This window comes from Sceloporus undulatus, chromosome 2 (assembly GCF_019175285.1).
Source record: "Sceloporus undulatus isolate JIND9_A2432 ecotype Alabama chromosome 2, SceUnd_v1.1, whole genome shotgun sequence".
Classification (NCBI taxonomy): domain Eukaryota; kingdom Metazoa; phylum Chordata; class Lepidosauria; order Squamata; family Phrynosomatidae; genus Sceloporus; species Sceloporus undulatus.
The window spans coordinates 228,911,431-228,932,358 of NC_056523.1; the positions used below are offsets into that span (position 1 = coordinate 228,911,431).

Below are 20,928 nucleotides of genomic sequence, written 5' to 3' on the forward strand. Positions count from 1 at the left end.
TGGTTGGGCTGGACTGTTACTACTAGCAAGTAGCTGTAAGGCTTTTGCTCATGCTGTCATGCTAAAAGATAAGCTCCTCCAGGAGAATTTGGGATTTTTTCCCATTAGGTTTATAGAACTCAGGTTGCTGCGGAGGCTTTTCTTCCTGAATCCTATCACCCATTAACTTCTGGTGCTGCTTTCTTCCTCCCACCGTTGTCCCAGTCATCATAACATTCAGTCTATTTTAATGCATTTTTTAAAAGCAGGTTTTTGCAATCTCCTCATGTTTCTCTCCTTGCAGCTTGCAAATACATTGGGGCCCTTGGTATCCACTGGGGGTTGGTCCAGGACTCCCCATGAATGCCAAAATCTGTGGATGCTCCAGTCCCATTAAATATTATGGTATAGTAAAATTGTGTCCCTTTATATAAAATGGCAAAATTCAAAGATATAGCCATGTTAGTTTGTAGAATAAATATGTAGAGAGAACTTGTAGCACCTTTGAGACTAACTAAAGTTGGCAGCATGAGCTTTCGTAGACTGCAGTCTACTTCCTCAGATGTATTCGGCATAAAATTGCAACGTTAAAGTTTGCTGTTTGGACTTAATTTTTAAAAAAATATATTTTCAAGTCATAGATGTTTGAATCAGTGGATGAGGAATCTGTGGGTATCAAGAGTTGACTGTATTGCACAATTTTATTTTATGTAAGGGGTATGGGAGATCTCTGGGGTGTCATACAGCCACCCACTTCTGCCATTGAGGCAGCAATGGTAGCGCTCCTGGTTATTCATTCACAAGGCAGAAGTGGATGGCTGGCAGATATTCCAAAATCCAAAAATATCCAAAATCTGAAACACTCCTGGTCCCACACATTTTGGATAAGGGAGACTCCACTTGTATCGCCAAATGCTTGTAATTGTAGTAGTGATACTAAGCAGACATAAAAGTGAAAATATCCTTAATTTAATGGAGGTGGCTTCAGTGTCAATTAAAATTTATTGGCATATCAGATGGATTATTAACCTCCCACCCCGAATTCAAAGAGTCCATATTGTTCTGTCCTGGTTCTTCCTTTAGCATTCAGTTCTAGGATGCTTAGAGGAGGACAAGAACGGTTCCTCTGATATCAAATACAACAAAATGTAAACAGCCAGAGCAAGAGTGTGTGAGACGCCTGCTGGCAACAGGAAAATATTGCAAAGAATTGGGCTTACATAGTAACTAAAAAGCAGTGTAATTCCCTAGGAAGTTTTAAAGGAGTTTTAAAATAAAAAGCCTAAAAAATGTATGCTTGAAAAAGTTACTTTTAGTGTGACAACTCCCAAAGCTCCCCAGCCAGCATGGCCAGTGTTGATAGTAGCTGGGGTGTTTGTAGCAGTTGGAATCCTGGAATCCAAAAAAGACCTTCCCACAGGCTCTGAACTGCTTATCCACTAAATGTTCATAAGATTAATCATGGCTGGGAATTCACCACTGTGTTTGATACCTCTATTGTATATAGAGGTTCATATTTACATTCTGAATTGTTATGTTTCTTGGGACTTCTTTCAGATCTGTGTAAGCAACTGTCCAGAGCGTTATCTCACCTACCTACAAGCCTACACAACTGACATTACGGCTACTGGGGACCTTAAATATTATCAGCAGTTTTGTGTGCCAGGATTTAAAGATCTGAGAAAGGTGAGTCAGCTGTGTATACAGGTAATGACTGGGAACATGTCCACATATAGAGCTGGACCCTCATTTTCCTTTTGGATTTGTTCTTCCTGGGAGGGAATATGCAGAACTTCCTCCTCTGTCAAGAAATTAACCATTGTTCCCTTCTCTCTCTTTGTTCTAGAGTCCCCCTGAAGTTTTGAAAGATGGTGACTGCCCAGCCATGCTGACTCCGAGCAAGCCCTGTGAGTTTGCTTGGTTGGGAGGAAGCTGACGGATTTGGTGCTGGCTTCTCGAGCAGATCAACAGTTTTAATGCAACCAAGCAACTGCAGCAGATGCTAGACACTTTAACAGTGAGAAGTAATCTGTGTTTTTCCACACAGAGTCTTCCACAATGGTGGATTTGCAGAAATCCATGTGCCCATGGCACATGCCGCTGCTTCCACACACCGCCGCAAGCACGAGCCCCATTATTTGTAATGGGGCTCGAGCACAAGCGTTTTTTGTTTTACGTGGGGTATGTGTGTCCGGAATGGATCCCCCACGTAAAACAAGGGTACACTGTACTTCCCCTGATCTAGACACTATACTTCTATTGATGCAGCCTAAAATTGCATTGGCTTTGTTAGCTGCTGCATCACACTGTTGACTCATGTTCAATTTGTGGTCTACTTGGACTTCCAGATCCCTTTCACTCGTAGTCTCATTCAGCCAGGTGTCACCCATCCTATATCTGTTCATTTCATTTTTTCACCCTAAGTGCAATACATTGCATTTCTCCGTGTTGAAATTAATTTTGTTAGCTTTGGCTCGTTTTGAATTTTGATCCTGTCCTCTGGAGTATTAGCTATTCCTCCTAATTTGGTGCCCTCTGCAAATTTGATAAGTATGCCCCCAGTTCTGTCATCCAAGTCATTGATAAAGATGTTGAATAGCACTGGTCCCAGGACAGAGCCCTGCGGGACTCCACTGGTCAATTCTCTCCAGCATGAAAAGGAGCCATTGTTGAGCACCCTTTGGGTTTGGCCGGTCAACCAATTACAAATCCATGTAACAGTTGCCTTGTCTAGCCCACATTTCACTAGCTTGTTTGCAAGAATGTCATGAGGAACCCTGTCAACAGCCTTACTGAAATCAAGATATACTATATCCACAGCATTCCCTTCATCTACCAAGCTGGTAATTTTATCAAAAAAAGAGATTAGATTTGTCTGGCATGACCTTTTTCTCTGAAACCTGTTTTGACTTTTTGAGATTATGGAATTGCCTTCTGGATTTTCACAGACTCTCTGTTTAATGATCTGCTCCAGAATCTTTCCTGGTATAGATGTCAGACTAACTGGATGATAATTGTTGGGATCCTCTTTTTTCCCCTTTTTGAAGATGGGGACAATGTTTGCCCTCCGCCAGTCTGCTGGGATCTCTCCTGTTCTCCAGGAGTTTTCAAAGATTATTGCCAATGGCTCCGATATTACATTTGCCAGTTCTTTTAATACCCTTGGATGTAGTTCATCTGGTCCTGGAGACTTAAATTCATTTAGATTAACAAGGTATTCCTCTACTATCTCTTTACTTATTCGGTGCTGAATTTCCCCTATTCTGTCCTCTGCTCCATTTTCTTCACGTTGAGCACCCTTTTCCTTTTCTGAGAAGACTGAGGCAAAGAAAGTGTTGAGTAATTCTGCCTTTTCTCTGTCTTCTGTTAGGATTTGGCCATCTTCTGCATGCAGTGGCTCTACCATTTCCTTCTTCTTCCTTTTGTTGCAGACATACCCCAAAAAAGCCCTTTTTGTTGTTCTTAACCTCTCTAGCAAGCCTGAGTTCATTCTGTGCTATAGCTTTTTTGACTTTATCCCTAAATGTGCTTGCTATTTGTTTGGATTCCTCTTTAGTGTTTTCCCCATTTTTTCCATTTCTTATACATGTTCCGTTTAAAACTTAGCTCAGTTGAAAGTTCCTTAGTTATCCATCCTGGTTTCTTGAGACATCTCCCATTTTTCTTCCTCATTGGAACTGATTGAAATTATGCCTTCAGTATCTCCCTTTTGAGAAAGTCCCATCCATCTTGAAGTCCCTTCTCTTTTAGTATTCCTGACCATGGAATCACCCTCAGTATTTCTCTAAGTTTACTAAAATCAGCTTTCCTAAAGTCTAGAATACATGTCTGACTATGCCTGGTTTTATCCACATCCATGCCTGCAATTTGGAGAAAGTTTTTTTACTTATCATTGCTACCTATTGTGGGGCTTTATACCATTTGCTAATTAATTTTAATTGTTGTTCTCTTACCTTTATATTTTTCATTCTAGTTAATCTGTGATAGCCAAACTGTTACATCTTCAGTCTTTATCTTTAGGTCTTTCTACCTTATACATCTCCCATATACACTCCAATACCAAATTGTTATATCAAATCCATTTTTATACTGCATTTGGTAGGCAGTTTTACTCACAGAATTGTTCTTGATCATTTTAGCCCAGTTTCTTGGAGGAAAATATTCTCTTCCCAGTGCATCCTGCTTACCTGCTTTTTTGACAAACCTTCCAAAATGCAAGCAGGCATGAATATTATGTTTAAAACTTGATGTCATGCCCTCTTGCTCATTGCAGCTTGTTCATTGTTGATTATACTTAGTTAATGCAAACTTCACAACCTTCAGTTTTTAAAAGTTCTGGCTGTCCTTCACTTATTAGGAGGAACATGGATGGATCCCATGGATGGAATCACGTTTGCCCTAGGTGCACCTGACGCTTTCCCAAAGGTGAAAGTCACTACTCTTTTCCACAGATCACCTCAATCAATGATGGAACTCTCGATTGATGGATGCATCACCTCTAAATTCTGGAATCCAGTTGGATTTCTGGTAATGGATGAGGTTAATCTTGTCTCCTATTCCTTGGGAAGCACAGAAATATGAGACTCAGAACTGTTAGAAAAGGATAAACTGCTGAGAAACCAGCCCATCCAACTTGGGCTCGACTCAAGGCAGTTAATAACAACAAGCATGGATGCTAATAGCAATAGCTATTAGCTATTATCAGTGAACTGGCACTCCCTAAGCAGTTTAAAGTGTGTAAGCCAATTGTCCCCTACAAGTCTGTGTACCTTAGATTGTTGATATTCATTCCTCCCATTTTCACTCCTCCTTCATCTGTGTTCAAGCCTGCTTTTACAGGCCTATAGAAGGATGAAAGGCTGAGTTGACCTTTACTTTCCTTTTCACTCAGAGGAATTCTAATTCCTTCCTTCCATTGCCTCTATTGACATCTTGTTTTACGAAGAAGGGAAATGTGGTACTGCAGTCAGCCTCCTGTGCTCATATAGGAAGCCTTCACCAGAAGACAAAGGAGAGAAAGGTGTGTTACAGACTGCCCTAAAGTGGGCAGTCTGCCTCCGCCACCATTAGCTGCAGCGGGAAGCCCCAACGGCCAGACCACGAGGCTTCTGGCCGCAGCGAAAAAGGAGCGCCAAAATGATGCTCCTTTTTGGCCCCCGGAAATGGCACTGCGAAGCGCGAAGCGTGCATTCGCAGCATCACTTCTGGTGCGCCACGTCTGGACGCTGTGCGTCCAAGACGTAAAAATGGCAGCACCCATGTGGATGGGCGCTGCCATTTAGGATGCGCTCCGCGCGTGTTGGGAACGGGGCAGGTTAGGAAGGGGCAACCCTTCCTAACCCTAGGATGCCCCTTCCTAACCCTAGGACGCACGGAGTGCGTCCTAAATGGTGGTCTGTAACCCGCCAAAGTACATGTTTTTCTGATTTCTGTTTTTGTGTTTTGATCTGCAGTGGCTCGCAGATGCTTACCTGCTATCAATGCTAAGAAAGGAGTCATCATGGTTGGGAATGAGACCACCTTTGATGATGGACGTGGAAAGAAAAGAAATGTAACGGATCTTGTAGAAGGGGCCAAGTGAGTTTAAGATTTATTTGTGCTGCTGGTGAGCGATAAGATGGGATGGAAATGTAATAGTTATATCAATGCCAGTTTACGCTTGGAGAATAAATTTTTCAGATTTTTATTAGTCTGTTTAATAAACTCAGATTATTCTGATTGCATAGATTATACTGCTTGTCCCAGGGCTTGTAAAGTTTTGTTTTAGTTATTTTGTCACAGATGGCAGGGATTGGGTTACTAGGCAGTAAGGCCATTGTTAAAATTAGAGAGTGGGGCTACAGGCCAGCTGGTAAAACTAACTGCATTCCTAACATTTTTTCTAAAGCATGTAAGCAGCTCTTCTGGATGGGTCTAAAGAAGTGTGAGTTCTCACAATATTTTTTACCCTCTGTATTTTGCTGGCATGTCCCTACCTCCACTTGTCCCACTCTTTTGGGGGACTGTTTGTAGTGATTACTGCACTAGGACTTTCCCAAAGATTTTTAAAAACTGGGGCATGGTTTGCTGATGTGGTCCTATGACTTTAAATACCTTTTTTTTCCTTTTTGAGTTGTCAGTTTTTAAAAAGAGTTATGTAATGATAGTTTGAATGTGCCATTTCATGGTCCACTATGAAGTCTGCATACTTTGGCCCGATACAAATGGGCATGAAGCGCCATGCTCACGCTGATTTCAGGGTTAGGGACCGCGCACCAACTGCACGGTCCCTAATCCTGGTATGGCACGGCGGCGCAATAATGGCAGCGTCCTGTCCATATGGGCGTCGCCATTTTGACGTAAGCAATGCACAGCGTCACACGTCACTTACATCACAAGTGCACTACTGCCGCACTTGTAACATCACTCCGCACACAAAAAGAAACAGGAAATACCAGGTTCTGTTTACTTCAGAGTGACGGCACGCGGTTGGGGGCTGCGCTGTCCTTCCAGAGTAAAAACGGGCACTGGTAGGCCACGTTTCTCGGAGGTCTATACTGCACCTCTGTCTCCAAGCTCTGCAGCTCTCTTGAGAAGCCTGCATAGCTTCAATATTACTTTGATCACCAAGAGAGCTAGAAACATCTCCTTGTAAAAAATGAAAGCCCAAAGCAGGGTTTTGTTGTTGTTTTTGAGCCATCCAGGTTTGAGCCATTTAATACAGAATGACAGACAAACCTTTCTGCCAAGGACAAGGATATGTTATAAATCAAGGAGCAGAGAATAAAAGTGAAACCTCCCCAATAATTGTCATAAATACAGTGGGCCCTTGGTATCTATTGGGGTTTGGTTTCAGGAATCTCGTCCCCCTCTGGATACCAAAATCCATAGATGCTCAGGTCCCATGAAACACAATGGCATAGGAAAATGGTGTCTCTTATATAAAATGGCAAAATCAAGCTTTGCTTTTTGGAATTTTTATATTTTAAAAAATATTTTCAAACTGTAAAATCCATTGATAAGGAACTCATGGATTTGGAGGGCCGACTGTACAGGTATTAGATAATTGACTTAATTCATGTTGTATACTCTTAGACCAATTAAAGGTTTTAGCCTAGTATAAAACAAACTCAAAACTATATAATTCTGAAATTTATTTTAAAAGGTCTAGATAATGCTGATGGCTCAAAAGGAAGTAGACAGCAGAAAAAAGAAGAATTGAGCATGGTTAATATAAAAAGGGTAGTTTTCTTTAGCAACAAATAGTGACCATGTGTATAAGATTTTCACAACCTACACTGGCAAAAATGGTTGGAATGGCATGTGTCTGTATCACACTCTGAGGGCCATTGTGTCAGGCTGAATTGATATTTCCTCTTCACCCTTTCTTTGCTTCTAATTCCTTGCTTCATTTAATTCCAGAAAAGCAAATGTGGTTCTTGAGGCAAGACAAGTAGCAATGAAAATCTTCGAAGATTACACCGTTTCCTGGTATTGGATAATAATGTGAGCAGAGAACTGAACATCCCACCTAACGTGTAGACTTAATGTGTAAACTAGAGACTCGTAGTTAGCCTTCCTTCACTTAGTTTCAATCATTAACTAATTATCATTATCGCTATATACTATAATGTCTTATGAAGCATTTGCTAAGGAAACCAGCTTTGCAAGAGCTAGAAACTCCTTCTTCTCCTCACACTGGTGCTTTTCCCCCTCCCTCTTTTTCTTTTTTAAAAATGGATCTTTCGTTCTCTCAATCCTGGTGCTTGTTCAGACTTTCCTTCACCTCACTCCCCAGTCACACCATGTAGCAGAATATTTTCACTTTCTTCCTCTTTTTTAAATTGTTGAAAGAATCTATGAACCTTGCAGAAGGAATTACCAGTGAAGGCTTCTAGAAGCCGTTTGGAGAATTTTCTATTGGAGGCAGGACTGCAGCATCCCCTTCGCTGCTTAATATGTCACCAAGTGACCGAAAGTATTACTGCAAGTTACAGAAAAAATAACTAAAATTAATTCAGTGTAAAAAAACTTGAGGTGCACATGCTGAGGGTCTCCTTAATGTCTATATCAAATTTCAGTTGTCTATATTTCACTGTTCTGGTGCTGAAGACAGAGACAAACAGATACCTTATTGCTATAGTAAATTGATAAATAGATAAATAAACAAACTATGAATTTTCCATTTTTTCTTTGGAAAGGTATTAAAGTTACTTAACTAGGTCATCATACCTTTCAAACCACAAGGTTACGAGTTCAAGACCAGCAAAGGGCCCAAGCTCAACTCAGGCTTGCATCCTTCTGAGGTCGCTAAAATGTGTACCCAGACTGTTGGGGGCAAATTAGCTTACTTGCTAATTAGCTTATTTGCTGTTCACCGCTATGATCTTTGGAATAGCAGTATATAAATAAAGCAAATTATTATTAATTATTAAACTATTCTCCTGATCCTTTAACAGCATTCATTGGAACGGCGGTATATAAATAAACCTTCATTCATTCATTCATTCATTCACTAACCTTTTTTATTCTGTTACCACTTTGGTTTATGTTGCCTGTCCAGTATCCTCTTGCTTAACAGTTCATTGCCCTTTCTGTCCCTCTGCCCAATTTTTTAATGTGTACTGATGTCCATTTCCTTCACATACTATGCACTGTTCCTTCATATTCTGTGCTTTTATCCAAGACAGTGAGTATGTTTGTGAGGTAACATGGATACTGTGCAAGTGAATGAGGACTTGTAGAAGATAGGTAAATGGCAACCAGATACATATGTTCTTAAGTAAATATAATCAAGATGGGAGGTGAAAGGAAGGGGTATTTTGCAAGACAGGCAGCATGATATGTATAAAGAAAATATATAATATTGAAGCAGTCATTCCTTCTCCCTTTCGGCATATCTCTAGGGCAGAGGTGGGCAAAGTGCACCTTGTGGGCTATATGTATACCTCAAGACTGTTTCTGAGGCACCCAAAAGCATGCTGGAAATTTTTAAAAACAGCCCCATATTCTAGGTTTGGAAGCAATTTCACCATGCCCTCCTGGGCTGTTTTGAGGGGTCTTTATTTCAATCAAGGAAAAAAAAACAGCCTGCTAGTGGCTATGCCTAGCTGGGGTTTGGGGGTGAGGATTTGTAGTCCATGAAGTAACATTTTCAACTCTGTTGCTTTCCATTTGTGGAGGAGCAATTCAGGAACTCCTCTGTGGTTGTCTTGTCCTTACAGAGGTCTGGTGATCTCCATGGTGGTCAGCCTTATCTTTATTGTCCTGCTTCGGTTCCTGGCAGGGATCATGGTTTGGGTGATGATAGTGCTTGTGATCCTGGTTCTTGGATATGGTGAGTTTATCTAAAGGAGGAGTCTGGCAGGTGGGTGAGAGTGAAGCCATTGTTCACTGACTAAAGATCTAGCCCAGGATTGGGTAAAATTCGATCTGTTGGTACAATTTTTATGGACCCTGGACTCCATTGTTGCTCCCTCCAATTTAAAAGAAATGGGAACTCAACAACCTGTTTGCCACTCTAGGAATATTTCAGGTGGCAATTTTTTATAAATGTTAGTGTGCCCTCTACACCTATTTTGTAGCAGCAAATCACCCCCAAAACCAGAAGTGGCATCTAGATATATTTGTTTTGGACTCTCCCTCCCTTTACTTTACCTTCTTTGGGTATAGCCCTCACTGGGTCTTGGAGTGGGAAATTGTTCATTCCCGCCATGCCCATCGCCATGCTTCTTCCTCCTTGTATAGCATGGGGACCCTTGTTGTTGAAATAGCTTTTCTCCTGGTAACAAATAGCAGATCTTGCTTTCTGCTACCTAGCTGAGTTTTGCTAGTGGTAATATTTCTGACCCCTCTATTAGTCTGACAGCTGCTTTCCTCTTGCAGGAATCTTCCACTGTTACATGGAGTATGCCCAGCTCAAAGGACAGTCTGGTTCTGATGTCTCCTTGAAGGAGCTTGGGTTCCAGACAGATCTTCGTGTTTATCTCCACCTGAGACAAACCTGGCTGGCCTTCAGTAAGTGCTCTTTCTTCAGGCCTCTTCCTTCTGTGTCTCTTTATGAATCAAATGATCCTGTGTGCTCTTAAAGAAACAGGGGAAGAGGGATGACCTCCTCAGGCTGCCGTATTGTCAGTTACATTTTAGCAACTCTAGCCCTCCAGAAATTGTTGGACTGCACCTCCCTTTATCTCTCATTGCTGGTAATGCTGGCTTTTGTCAATGGGACCTGTACTCCAGCCCCATCTGGGAAATTTTCACACTGTACCATTATAGCACTATGATTCTGCTTTTTAACTACCATGGCTGCATCCTGTGAAATCCTGGGTTTTGTGGTTTGGTTAGAGGTACTAGAGACGTTCCCTGGCTGAGGTTTCTGAATTCCTCTTTCTATTCTTCCAGATCCCTAGATTGCACAGAATGTTGTCTTGTCAATCAAAGTGGAATTATAGCACACTAATTGTGTGAAGTGAAAGGGCCCTGTAGAGTAACAATGGCTTGCCTTCAAGGAAGCAAAGCCTATGATTTAGGAATGTTTCAGTACCAGAAAATTGTGGTTTTCCTCTGTTAAGTGAAGTGAAACTTTATTGCTAAAAGCTATAGGCCATCACAACTAAATATACTTTAAATAAAGCACCAGGTAGTATATTAATATTTACAATTTAGCACAAAAACAGATAATGAAACAAGGATTCCCCCCCTCCCCCACAGATATAGAAATATAACAAGTGTAAAACATTATTCTGGTAAACCAACATGATAAAATCCTTTATTAATGGTTTTGATATCTAACTCTTAACTGACTTTCAGCCAAAGCAAATTTTGCCACCCTCGTGATTAGCAAAGGAATGGAGCACACATAGCGAAATAATGTTTGTCTTGGGAATATATATAGAGGGCATTTCAAAAGATAGTGTTATACATCCTCCGCTTCCCCAGACTCACAAATGCAGATCTTTTGGTTCATAAGGATATTATTATGTCCTCTGTTTCATGGAGCCAGAATAGAGTAGGCTGTGTGCTTCTTACTTTTCTAAGATTTTTTTCCCATCTCACATCTCCTTAATATTTTTTGTACAGTGATTATCCTATGCATTGTGGAGGTTATCATCATCTTACTCCTCATCTTCCTGCGCAAGAGGATCCTCATTGCCATTGCACTGATCAAGGAAGCCAGCAGGTGAGGTTGAGATGAATCTTCAGCATCCTTTCTTTTATAGAGTCATTTTACTGTTCTATCTGTTTCTGTGGCTGCTGGAAAATTTAGCAAGGTTACACATCATCAGAAAGGCAAAGGAAACAGCTGCAGAATTCAGAATAATGACCAATAGTCTCCTTTCATACAATCCTCCCCATACACTCAGGTCTTCTGGGGGACATTTACTTCATTCAGCTAGGACTAGGTTGGCAACTGTCAGCCAAAGTACTTTTTTTCCAGCTGCCCCAAGACTGTGGAATGACCTGCGAGAAGAGATTCAACAGCTGAATACGCTATTATTTTTAAAATTGTAAATTTTAAACAATGAATTTTAAATATAGATTGTATTAATACATACTGTATATACTCATGTATCAGTCTACAAAATCTATTCAAAAAATTGACCCAAAAAAACCTGGGTCGACTTATCCATGGGTCATTGTAAGTACTGTACTTTAACTCATATATAAATATAAAAGGAGTGATTCCCTTTCTCTGAATAGAGTGCTGTAAAGTGAGAGCTTGGTTCATCCTGGGAGCACCAAAAAGAATCATGGATCCCATCTACTCTCTTATCCATCCAGCTTTTAGGATGAGCACAAACAGTTATGCCTGTCCAAATTTATTTGGCATCCTTTTCCTTTCCATCATCCTTTCCATCCATTGTTACATGCCCCTAAGTTTTACCCTCGACTTCTCCATGGGTCATATCAAAATCCATAATTTTGGCCCCCAAACTTGCCCTCGACTTATACAGGAAGTCAACTTATAGTCAAGTATATGTATGTGTCTTGTTTGTTCTTAAACTGATGTATGCTTTAACTGATGTTGTGTTCTTAACTGATGTATATTTGTTGGTTTGTTGTTGTTCCCCACTTTGATCCATGGGTAAATAATAATAACAATAACAACAACAATAATAATGCAAGCAAAGTCTGTTACTCCCAGGGTGGAATCTGCTAACTTTTTGTCGTGCAGGTCTAATGGGAAGCCAGCCTAACTGGGATTAAAGGGCAAATTATTTAAAGAGTGGTGTTGTAGCCAGATGGGCTGAGGTCTTGGAACTGATGTGTGCCTTTTTTCCCTCGACTCCCATCTTTTTGACAGGGCCATCGGTCACATCATGACATCCTTGCTGTTTCCCCTCTGCACATTCTTCCTGGTTTGTCTCTGCATTGCTTACTGGGCCAGCACAGCTGTGTATCCTTTCATAGTCTCCCCAACCTTGGGCAAATAGATAATTGGGAGATGGAGATGGGTGCGAGCAAGCTGCTTAGTTCTCTGAAGCTTATCACATAGGTAGGAATGGGCTGTACAATCCTCCAAGGCAGAGCCCTTGACTGTTTACAGCTTCTTGTCTACCTCTAACGAAGCTGTCTACAAGGTGTTTAATGAGACTGAGTGTGCTTATGCTGGGAAGACCTGCAACCCAGAGGTGAGAAGCCATCTAAAATAGGTACTAATTGAACAGTTAAATAATGGAGGTGGGGTAGATATGACAAGGGTAGTGTAGTGTTTTCTTCATGTGGCTGCTCTTGAAGATGGTTCAAAAGCTTCAACTGTCTGCACAGTGCAGTACATGGCCTCCTATTGAGTGTGAGCTGCTGGAAGCAAGAAGAATATACCCCGGGAGTCACACACCCCAGACCCACGGCCTCTAGCTTATTGGGCAATGTGTAGGAATCTGGCAAGGGGTGCTTTTAAGAGTTTGGGCCCAACAAGTTCTCCTCCTTCCCTACGACTCTCTCTTCTCTTGGGCACTGTCTCTGGCAACATTGATTTTTGAAGAAGTTCCACTTTCCTTCCAATAAAGGACCACCTGGGCTTGTCCTCTTATTTCTTGGATAGGTGTAAATGAGTCTCTGTACTTGGATGTCGGGGTTATGTTGTCATTTCCCTCATGAATGATAAAATGAATTTGTGACCAAGGCACTAAAGTTACTGGACAATGGAAATGGCTTTTTCTTCTCTGTGTATACTGGGTGAGGTTCTCCCTGTTGAGATTAGTTTTAGGAAATTCTAGAACTGCTGGCTTCCAAGGCCATCATCTTGCCTAAGGAAAGGTGTCCAGGAAGCCCTCATGTTCATTTCTGAGGTGAAATGTAATACAAATACAAAACCCTAAAGCATCATCCCCAAGGATAAGGGGAGGCCTGGGCCTTGACCTAATACCTAGAATTTATGAAAGTTAATCATTTTCTTCCTTCCTTTCAGACCTTCAATACTTCCAACATCACCAAGCAGTGCCTAGGTGCCCGTTGCCTCTTTGCCTTCTATGGTGGTGAGACCGCCTACCACAAGTACCTCATCATCTTCCAGATCTACAATGCCTTTATGTTCTTCTGGTTGGCCAACTTTGTCATTGCCTTGGGCCAAGTCACACTGGCTGGAGCCTTTGCCTCCTACTACTGGGCCTTTAAGAAACCAGATGACATGCCTGCATTCCCCCTCTTCTCTTCCTTTGGCCGAGCACTCAGGTAAAAGAAGAAAAGCATTGTTCACCCCATGAGCTCTGGGATGGGTTATGGGGGTTCAGGTTCATAAACATAAAAGAAAACTGGGAGTTACACAATGATTGGCAATCAGATTATTTTTATTCTGGACAAACTGGGGTATCCTTGCTGACTGGAGTGGGGCAGAGCATTGTGGTACCAGAAATTGCTTTTTGGTTTCTCAAGAGCTGGCCACGCCTTGGTAATAGTTTCTTAAATCTGATTCCAGAGAGTAGAACCTCATTCATGCTTCTTATTTTTGTTTGAATCATGATAATCCTATGCTGGTCAATTTAGGTGAATGCTGGGGGTAAGGAAAATGTTTCAGGGGAATTCGAGAAGGCCTTACAGATTAAAGCATGCTCAGGGAGATGTCTTACTCATATCCATAAAATCCAAAAAGTTTTGGTGATTTCTTCTAAGGATCAGTCATGCTTTAGGCTGCAGGGTTTTCTGAATTATCAAAACCAGGTGTGATGGATAAATTATATCACAAAGTAAACAACCTTTACAGGTCTGTTCCGTAGCCTTAGATGAGATCTTGGGCTCAAAATGTACCTTGAGAAACTGGCTGATGTGGCTAGACAAATAGTGTCCCCTGCCCAACAACTGTGTAGGGAAAGGGCTCTGGTCTTTCTCTGGGGGTCAAAAATCACAAATGCTTCTGCTAATGCAATTTTTCTATTACACCTTTCCTTCTCCCTTCTACAACAGGTATCACACAGGCTCATTGGCTTTTGGGTCTCTGATTCTAGCCATTGTTCAGATCATCCGGGTTATTCTGGAATACTTGGATCATAGGCTAAAAGGTACTAAATGGGGCAGGATTTTGGACAGGGAGGGAAGATGCAAGATGAAGTGTCAGCAGGCTCAGTTGGCATGAAGGAATTTTGTACAGTTTAAACTGGAATCCATAGTTTTTTTTGTGGATTTTTTGGGCTATGTGGCCATGTTCTAGCAGAGTTTCTTCCTGACGTTTCTTTCTCTGAAGATGCCAGCCACAGATGCTGGCGAAACGTCAGGAAGAAACTCTGCTAGAACATGGCCACATAGCCTGAAAAACCCACAAAAAACTATGGATGCTGACCATGAAACACTTCCTTGGTTTCTCACTTTCCACACATTCTGGGGTGCTCTCATGAGTTTTGGATCAAAGTGATAGCTTGCATGTTTTGTGTACTTTTTTAATGTTGATGATTAGGAAAATATTCTTTGTTTTAAAATACTGATTTCTCAAGAGTTCAAATCCTAGTCTGAAAAATAACCTTCCTTCCTCCATTGCTCTCCTTACCTTAGCTGCTGAGAACAAGTTTGCCAAGTTTCTCTTGACCTGTCTCAAATGCTGTTTCTGGTGCCTGGAGAAGTTCATCAAATTCTTGAACAGGAATGCATACATTATGGTGAGAAATCTGAACTTCTGCAGATCACCCAGGGAATCTGTGCAACTTTGTAGGTGTCCAAGTAACATGGGGACAACTTCTAAAACAGTTAGCTAGGCCAGAGATGGGGAACCTGCAGTCCATGGGATAAATTTGTTCTGCACCCAATTTGATCAGTTACTGCAGAGATTCAAGATGAGACTCCTCCTCTTTCATGGAGCCTCCACTTCTCTTTCCATGGAAGAGGGTGTTGGCAGTTTTCCTTTAGATTCATCAGTCCATTATTAGGTCTTGAAGAGGACTTGGCTGCATAAAGCTCTCCTCCTAAACACGTGTGCCAATAAATCTACTTGCAATGCTGATTTGACATTATGTCTTGAGGCAGTGTTCCAGCACTGCAGTAGCTATCCCTTCTCTTCCTTCATTGTTTCTAGTTGGTTGACTCTTTCTTGGGTACAGCTGAGTGAACTTTTTCAAAAGTTACTTTTGGGATGGTGTGCAATTTACTTTAGTGCTGTGGGACAACTGAAGGGGAAACTGGAGAAGGGATGGTTAGTTCATGAAGGGGGTGGGTGTGTGAGAATGGCTGGACAGAGAGAGCCTCTCATGACAGGGTTTAAAAAAGATGTCAGGCATAGGCCAGCTTGGCTGTGCTCAAATGGGAAAAGCCAGATAAGGAGCTCCACATAGGGCGGTCCTTGTCCCTCTGCAATCTTGAAATTCAAATAAGCATTTGTTAGCACAACCCTGACACTAGGCAGATGCTCCATGGTCACAATAAGTGTCTACCTGTGAATTATTTATTTGGTTCTGAATTAGCATCATCCAATCTGTTGTAATCCCCATCACCACATACAGATGTGAGAGCTAGACACTTGAAGAAAGCAGATGAAAAGAAAATCAACTCATTTGAAATGTAGTACTGGAAAACAGGGCCAAAGATACCATGGAGAGCCAAAAAGACAAACAAATGGGTCCTTGAACAGATCAAGCCTGAAATCTTCCAGGAAGCCAAGAAGATTAAATCGAGAATGTCATACTTTAGTGAGGAAGACTGTATGTCAGATGGATAGACTCAATTAGGTACGTTACCAGACTGAAACTACAAGACCAAGCAGAGTAGTGGAGGATAGAGGGCTTGGAGATATTTCACCCGCAGGGTCGCCATGAATCAAGATCGACTTGAGGGCAGCTAAGAACAGCAACAAAATTGTCTCTTGATCCTGTCTGATCTTGGAAACTAACCAGGGTCAGCTCTGGTTAGTTCTTGGATGAGAAGCCGCCAGTGAATAATAGGGGCTGTAAGTTTTATTCAGAGGAAGGAACTGGCAAAACCACCTCTGAGCATTCCTTGTCTAAGAAAATACTATAAAATTTATGGGGGTTGCCATCAGTCAACAGGCGATTTGAAGGTACATGCACATACACACAACTGTCTCTTGAAGGCAGACCAAGGCATGAGCTGAAAAACTACTAATGTTCCTCAAAGGTTCATGAGGACCAATGCTTTTTTCTCACCTGATGTAATAATGTTTGGATTTTCTTTGATGATTCTCTCTAGATTGCTATTTATGGCACCAATTTCTGCACATCTGCAAGGAATGCCTTTTTCCTGCTCATGAGGAATATCATCAGGTGAAGTACTTGGCGATCACTTGCTATTCTGTTGCTGCTGTATTGCTTTGGGGAAGTGGTATTCAGGGAAGGTTTGCTGTTGCCTTACCCTTGGGCTGAGAGAGTATGATTTGCCCAATGTCACTATGGGGACCTCCGCTTATCCTGTCACTATGGCACAAAGGCTGGTAACCACCAGCATGCAACAATTGCTACCACTCAGATATTGTGTGTCAGTGATTAACCACTCTAATAGGGTGATTCTGGTGATCCTGGATGCATTTGAATAAATACAAGAATAATTTATTAAACTAAAGTTCAACATACAGCTACAGATTACTTTGAGTAGAGAAGTTTAGAGATTACAGAATTTCAAAGCTTAGTTGTTACTGTTACTTATTTAACTCATCCAAATTCTAATCGACTCCAAAGTTTCACACTACAGTCATCCCTCCATATTTGCGGATTTGATATTTGCGGATTTGATTATTCACGGATTTCATTAATATGTTCTCTCTAGGTCCTCCAGTGCAACTCTGTGGTCAACTTTAACTAAACGTTGCACTGAAAGACCATTTGTAGCTACTCCAGTGCCATTCTATGGTCAGTGTATGTTGGACATTGACCACTGAGTTGCACTGGAGGACCTAGAGATTCCTAGAGAGGTGTCCTCTCAGGGAAAAACAGTGTTTTTGTTATTTGAGGTTTTTCTATATTCACGGGGGTCTTGTTCCCCTAACCCTAGCGAATATGGAGGAACAACTGTACATTCTTTTCCTATCTCTTCATATTCCTAGCTGAACTCAACTAACTGTCCTAACTGACCCAAAACACAAGTTCCTTCTCTTCACTGTCTCATCTCTCACTCCATTCTTCACTGTCTCTTCTCTAACTCTATAAATCAGAAAACATTCAGGGGTAGGTGTGTTGGCCACAATCCAATAACATCAACAAAATCAAACAGTGATATCTTTATGGAACCAACCAAAATGTTTTACTTCAACACCACCTAATACACCTGATACAAAAACATGAAGACGTCTTGAGAAATTCATTGCCCTCTGTGTAACAAAGGGGCCTGGGACCTGACAAAGGATGCAAAGGAAGTGTTGCAAGCAGATGTTAAATTTCCTGGCCAGAAGGAGGAGGTGCAAGCCTGCAAGAAATACCCCTCCACACTTTCTGAACTGAGAACAAAGACAGCAAAATGCGGGCCAATGACTAACATCTTCAATTATGTTTTTTAACACCTTGCCTGATGAAGAAACCAGTGGAGTTTAAGAAAGCTTGCAACATATTGTGCATTTTGGTTGGCCCAATAAAGATGTCACTGTTTGGTGGATTTTTGATGTTACTGGATTAATCGTTTTTTGTGGTTTTTTTGGGGGCCAGCCACAGTTGCTGGCGAAACGTCAGGAAGAAAGTCTGCCAGAACATGGCCACATAGCCTGAAAAACCCACAAAAAACTGTGGATGCCGGCCATGAAAGCCTTCGACTTACTGGATTAACTCTATAAATAACTCATAGATGTAGCTGAATCTAACAAATTCCTGTATCTGATTGACTAATACATATACACATCAGCCTTTTAAAAATCCTATTCAAATGCTTACCCAATCACTGGACTTCTTTAGGATACCATGTACTAACTCCTCAACAACTTACTACATACACTGTCCATCACATACATAAACATATTGTACCTTAATTTCTCTAATAAATACAACAACAGAATGTCACTCAGTTGTTTACTGTAGCTAATCAGGATTTGAACTCCAGTCTTCTGAATCTTAGTCCAGCACTCCAGCCATGCTGGCTCATTTTGGACTACAACTCTCAGAATTCCCACAAGTTATTCTAGGACTTGTGGTCCAAAGGGGGAGACATCTTCACACACAGCTCTAGAATTGCCCTTCATTTAACACTTCTTTCCCCAAGCACTTTCAAAGTCTTGTCACTGCTGCCAACCCCAGGCTGAAAAGTCTACATGATGCAGCAGCTGTTAAAAGACAGGACATCCCTGTCCCCTTGGGCAACTGCCTTATTTTCTCTGTTAGTGCTAGGAGAGAGTGCCAGGTGCTGCAACCTGAAGGAGGAGGATGCTGGGAGGTGCAGTCAGGGACTGCATGTGGCACGTAGACTGTCAGTTCTGCCATCACTGAAGTCAAGGAAAGAGAAAACCTCTGTGTTACAGTTGCGGATCTTGATTCTCTGCACTTAATTTCTCTAATAAATACAACAACAGAATGTCATTCAGTAGTTTACTGTAGCTAATCAGGATTTACCATGGAAATGGGTTGGTTTCATGCAAAACTTGTGATTTGGTGTGCTTGGACCAGATATTTGTTTCAAAGACTTTCTCTGCTTGTGGGTTCCTCCATATGAAATGATCTCCTCACTGAAATCAGGTGGGTACCTAATGTTGAGTGTGTCTACCGTCAACTGAAGACTTTAATCTGTTTATCCAGGAATGTTCATGATGGTTATCCCTATTACTTACCCTGTTTTGTAATGAATGGCTTAATGAATTTTCCTTTTTATCATTTTACCCATCGGAACCCTAAGTGACTGTGTACAGCTTTGAAGCTTTTAAAAAGCAGCATATAAATACTGGAAATAAATAAAATAAAAATTGAGAAGTGTAGTACCTGGAGGGAACCTGATATGGTAAAACTGAACATAATGGATGCAAATGAGGAAGGAATACGAGTAGGGTTTGTGAGCAATGACCTCTAATGTACTACAAGAGCAAGTGGTCCATCCAAAATGTGTGGGTTCTGATGAACCCAACAGGTGGGAAGTGCTGAGACTGCTAGCCTCTTGTTATCTAAAGCAGTGCTATTCAAAGTGTTGGACTGTGGACCAGTGCTGGTCCACAGACCATTGGCTGTCGGTTCATGGCGAGTTTCTAGTTTTGCCTATGGGCACAAATCTGATCCTGTTGCCAGCACAGTGGGAAAAAGTCATCCAATCCACCATATCAGATAGATTAAGAAGCCCTGATCTGAAGTACAGAAGCCCTGCTCAGAGCCTTTCTAATAAAGCCTCTTTTGCAGAGTTTGCTGGAACATTTCTCAAATATATAACTGTAAGGCTAGAAGATGTGTTGTTTCTTTTTCTGTCTTTCAGGGTGGCTGTTCTGGACAAAGTCACTGATTTCCTTATTTTCCTTGGCAAACTCCTGATTGTAGGAAGTGTTGGTAAGTGCCTTAATGGTATTTTAGGCCTCTTCTGAATCCATCCTGCTGGAGTCTCTCACACAGGTTTCTTCAAATTTGTTAGCACTAACTAGTTTGTCTCGTTTTGAAGCACTGAAGTCAGTTAGGAATAACTTCATGCATGGCTCTGGGTTGTGTTGGTGTGTCACTGTTAATATCCTCTGAGGCAGTTTGTCAAAGAAATAAGCCAGCGTTCCCCTGATTTATCTCCTTCAGATGTGTTGGACCAAAATTCCCACAGCCCCCATGACTGTGCTAGCCAACAACAATGGGAGTTGCAATGCAACATACTGTATCTGGAAAACATCGGGATGGGGAAGGCTGACTTACACTCCCTGCCCTATTTGTTTGCTCCTTACTTGGTTTTTCTTATAGCTCTCTCTGATAAAATGTGGAAGCAACAGCACAAGCCCTATTTTGGATGAATGATGCATGTTGCAAGAGACTTGATGTTTGATTGGCGTAGGGTGGAAACATATTGTTGGGAGGGTGAAGTGTTAATGGTGTCAAACCAGATGGAATGACCAGATGGAATGAAATTATTTGTCTCTCCTCTGTAGGGATACTTGCCTTTTTCTTTTTCACCCAGAGGATAAAGGTGATTCAAGATACAGCACCAGCTCTCAACTATTACTGGGTCCCCATTCTGGTTGGTATCTAGGAGTTGTCATCTCAGCCTTAGCTATATTGCATAGTTGCTATTTTCCTCTTTAGTATAATGCACTTTCCCCTCACAGTAATTGTTCTCTTCAATAGCTCTGTTGTTTACTTAGGAAGCAGAAAACTTTTTAAAAATACGCTATAGTTTTCAAAATCTCCAACCAGCGTGGTCTTTCAAGGTGGGGGATTCTGAGAGCAGCTGCATGTAAAAGTTAGCTTTCTGAAGGTTGAGAAGAAAGGAGGCAGAAGGTGAAAGCCTGTCTGTTTTAATTAGCACTATAACCTTGTGCAGTAGATTAAGATGAGAGAGAGAATAACTGACTCAGGCCTGTTACAGACTGCCAAAATAAAGCTGCTTCGGGTCTCTTTGGAGGTATGCTATTTAAATGATGCATGTGTCCTAAGAATC

At 41.5% G+C, this 20,928-nt stretch overlaps 1 protein-coding gene across 2 annotated transcripts in view; it reads left to right on the forward strand.

The window, feature by feature from the left end:
- Positions 1-20,928, forward strand: part of SLC44A2 (solute carrier family 44 member 2) — a 135,910-nt gene that overhangs the window by 103,913 nt on the left and 11,069 nt on the right. For both annotated transcript variants that reach the window (XM_042451061.1, XM_042451059.1), the window contains exons 6-20: positions 1,537-1,665; positions 1,826-1,886; positions 5,433-5,556; positions 7,381-7,464; positions 9,183-9,295; positions 9,844-9,975; positions 11,038-11,137; positions 12,263-12,355; positions 12,506-12,590; positions 13,370-13,632; positions 14,362-14,456; positions 14,944-15,047; positions 16,588-16,661; positions 19,771-19,841; positions 20,420-20,508. In XM_042451061.1, the coding sequence (XP_042306995.1) occupies positions 1,537-1,665; positions 1,826-1,886; positions 5,433-5,556; positions 7,381-7,464; positions 9,183-9,295; positions 9,844-9,975; positions 11,038-11,137; positions 12,263-12,355; positions 12,506-12,590; positions 13,370-13,632; positions 14,362-14,456; positions 14,944-15,047; positions 16,588-16,661; positions 19,771-19,841; positions 20,420-20,508 (1,617 nt within the window). The remainder of the gene's footprint in view (positions 1-1,536; positions 1,666-1,825; positions 1,887-5,432; positions 5,557-7,380; positions 7,465-9,182; positions 9,296-9,843; positions 9,976-11,037; positions 11,138-12,262; positions 12,356-12,505; positions 12,591-13,369; positions 13,633-14,361; positions 14,457-14,943; positions 15,048-16,587; positions 16,662-19,770; positions 19,842-20,419; positions 20,509-20,928) is intronic.